The sequence below is a fragment of the Helobdella robusta genome (assembly GCF_000326865.2).
Source record: "Helobdella robusta unplaced genomic scaffold HELROscaffold_174, whole genome shotgun sequence".
Classification (NCBI taxonomy): Eukaryota; Metazoa; Annelida; class Clitellata; order Rhynchobdellida; family Glossiphoniidae; genus Helobdella; species Helobdella robusta.
In genome coordinates this window covers 1-2,500 of record NW_008703957.1, presented here as the reverse complement: position 1 = coordinate 2,500, position 2,500 = coordinate 1, and the positions used below count along the sequence as shown (strand labels likewise).

Here is a 2,500-nt window from a genome sequence, read left to right as displayed (position 1 = left end):
CTATTAATAAGATTGAAACACTCTCAGCAATTCGTGCTAATTAATGTACATGCGTGTAATACACACACACACACACACACACACACATACACTCACACATACACTCACACATACATACATACAAACTTACATACAAACATACACACATACATACATACATACATACATACATACATACATACATACATACATACCGACATGTGCAATTAACGACAAATCAAAGTGTTAATCCATTTGTTACTTGATGTTTGACGGTTCAGTGTCACACATCATGTTTTGGTTTTAACATACATACATACATACATACATACATACATACAAACATATGTATAAATTTATGTCGTGTGTTTTACTTTCATATATAATTTGGTTTTTATTCACGATGTAGATATTTAATATTAGCTAGACCAAAAAAATTTTACTGTTTTACTTTTGAAAATAAAAACAAATAAACAAATTATGTTTGTTTTTTTTATTTATCTTTTAATTGTTTCAAAAATTTATTATTTAAACAATCCATCGACTAGACTACTCGTTTGCAAGGAGTGTTGGCTCCTGATATAGCAGATCATCTGCCAGTTCTCAAACAAATTCTTATTCCTGATCAAAGAAAAAAAACTCAAAAAACTTTGTGGCTCCTCCAACAAAATATTTTCTTTCGCTAGCTCCAGTCAACAATTTGAATGAGTGCCTGTCTGAATGTGCATGAATGTGTTGTTGTTGTGATGTTGATGGAGATGCTTGTTGTAAGGCTGGTTGAAATGACCTTGAAGAAATTAGTTGACCTCTTCAAGATCTGCACGATCGAAGGTAGCCGCCAGATATAGGGATTTGATAATAAAATAAATAGGATTTGTAAACGATAACCGCTATTTCAAATGTTAAATTTAAAAAATTTTGAACAAAAAGTTAAGTTATTCCGAAAAGTCTAAAAAAGTCCTAAAAAGGTAACTATGAAGAATTATAGATTAGCGAATGACATTTATCAAAAAAATAGAAATAATGCAGCAGGACAAGATTCCTCTAATTTATTAGATGACAAGAAACGTGATATAAAAATATTTTTTTTAGGAAATAACAAACTGCGTCTTGAAGAGATAGAGGATCAACGGCGCGTGCTTTAGAAGGAATGGTCCGTTGGGAACGAGCCAGGAAAGGATGGGATTGCGGCTACGATTCCGTTGTTTGAATTAATTTGACAAATAGGCGGAAATTGAAAACTTGCATTTCTTCAATATAGTCTGGAAAACATCCGGACCTGAAGATTTATATAGATTATAGTCATACGCATCATTTCTTTTTCTATATGTTTATAACAATTCTTTTAATCTGGTTTTTTAGATTTTTATATCCCATTAACGTCTTCTTATCTCTAAGTTTAATAAACTTTTTCCATAATTTATTCTTCGTCCTTATCAATTTCAAAGTTTCTTTGGATGACTTAGTATTGCGACCATTGTTAACTACTCCTATGTCCACAATTGGGATAAATCAATATATCAACTAAGACACAAATCTTGCAACTTAGACACAACTCTTGCGACATAGAAACACAACCGTCGCGAAACTTAGACACAACTCTTGCAACATAGAGACACAACCGTTGCGCAACTGCTCATGACCCCGTTGTGCGTTCCAAATCCAATGCTCCTTCGAATATGCTATTTATGTCCAATCCTGACACGAACTTCAAAAATCATCGTGAACATCAGTGCGCAAGTTTCGCTTCTAGACATTTTGCTTCTAGACATTTCGCTCGATTGTCATCAACCATCTTCTACAGTTATTTTAATTTTGACTCGAAAAGTTGGCATAAAAAAATGATACGTTGTAATAAATCTGGAGGGAGTAGCCCTATTTTGTTATTTCAGATTTTAATCGCAAAGGAACACGGATCTAAATAAATAAATGAATAAATATATAAATAAATAAATAAATCTAGGATGATTTAATTATAATTTAAATTCTGTTTTTTGATAAGAGTTTGAACAAAGGAGTTGTCAGTCAGTACATAGAGGTGGAAAAATACTTCATGCTAAGAGCGACAATAGCGACGGCCAGCAGCGTGCCCGGAAGCCCGCACATCAGGACGATCAGGCTGTGGTAGTAAATCGCGCACTTTAAAACGTCTACGTCAGCTGTTTGATTGGTTGGATGGTTGGTTGGTTGGTTGGATGGTTGGTTGGTTGGATGGTTGGTTAAGTAGATGATTGGTTTGCTGGTTGGATGGTTGGTTGGTTGAATAGATGATTGGTTTGCTGGTTGGTTGGTTGCTTGGTTGGTTGATTAAATAGATGATTGGTCGGTTGGTTGGCTGGTTGATTAGTTAGATAGATGATTGGTTTGCTGGTTGGTTGATTGGTTGGTTAAATAGAGGATTGATCGGTTGGTTGGCTGGTTGGATGATTGGTTGATAGGTTGATTGGTTGGTTTGTTGATTGATTGGGTGATTGATTGTTTGATTGGTTGGTTGGTTGTTTAAATTGCTGGATGGTTGTTT

At 34.4% G+C, this 2,500-nt stretch overlaps 1 protein-coding gene across 1 annotated transcript; it reads left to right on the top strand.

Moving 5' to 3' along the window:
• Positions 1-1,129: 1,129 nt before the first annotated feature.
• HELRODRAFT_184126 (hypothetical protein) lies at positions 1,130-2,107 on the top strand (the record flags this gene model as incomplete). Its single annotated transcript, XM_009016197.1, has 3 exons — positions 1,130-1,183; positions 1,573-1,719; positions 1,982-2,107. The coding sequence occupies 3 exons, from the start codon at positions 1,130-1,132 to the stop codon at positions 2,105-2,107; spliced, it is 327 nt and encodes a 108-aa protein (XP_009014445.1).
• Between the last annotated feature and the right edge of the window lie 393 nt (positions 2,108-2,500).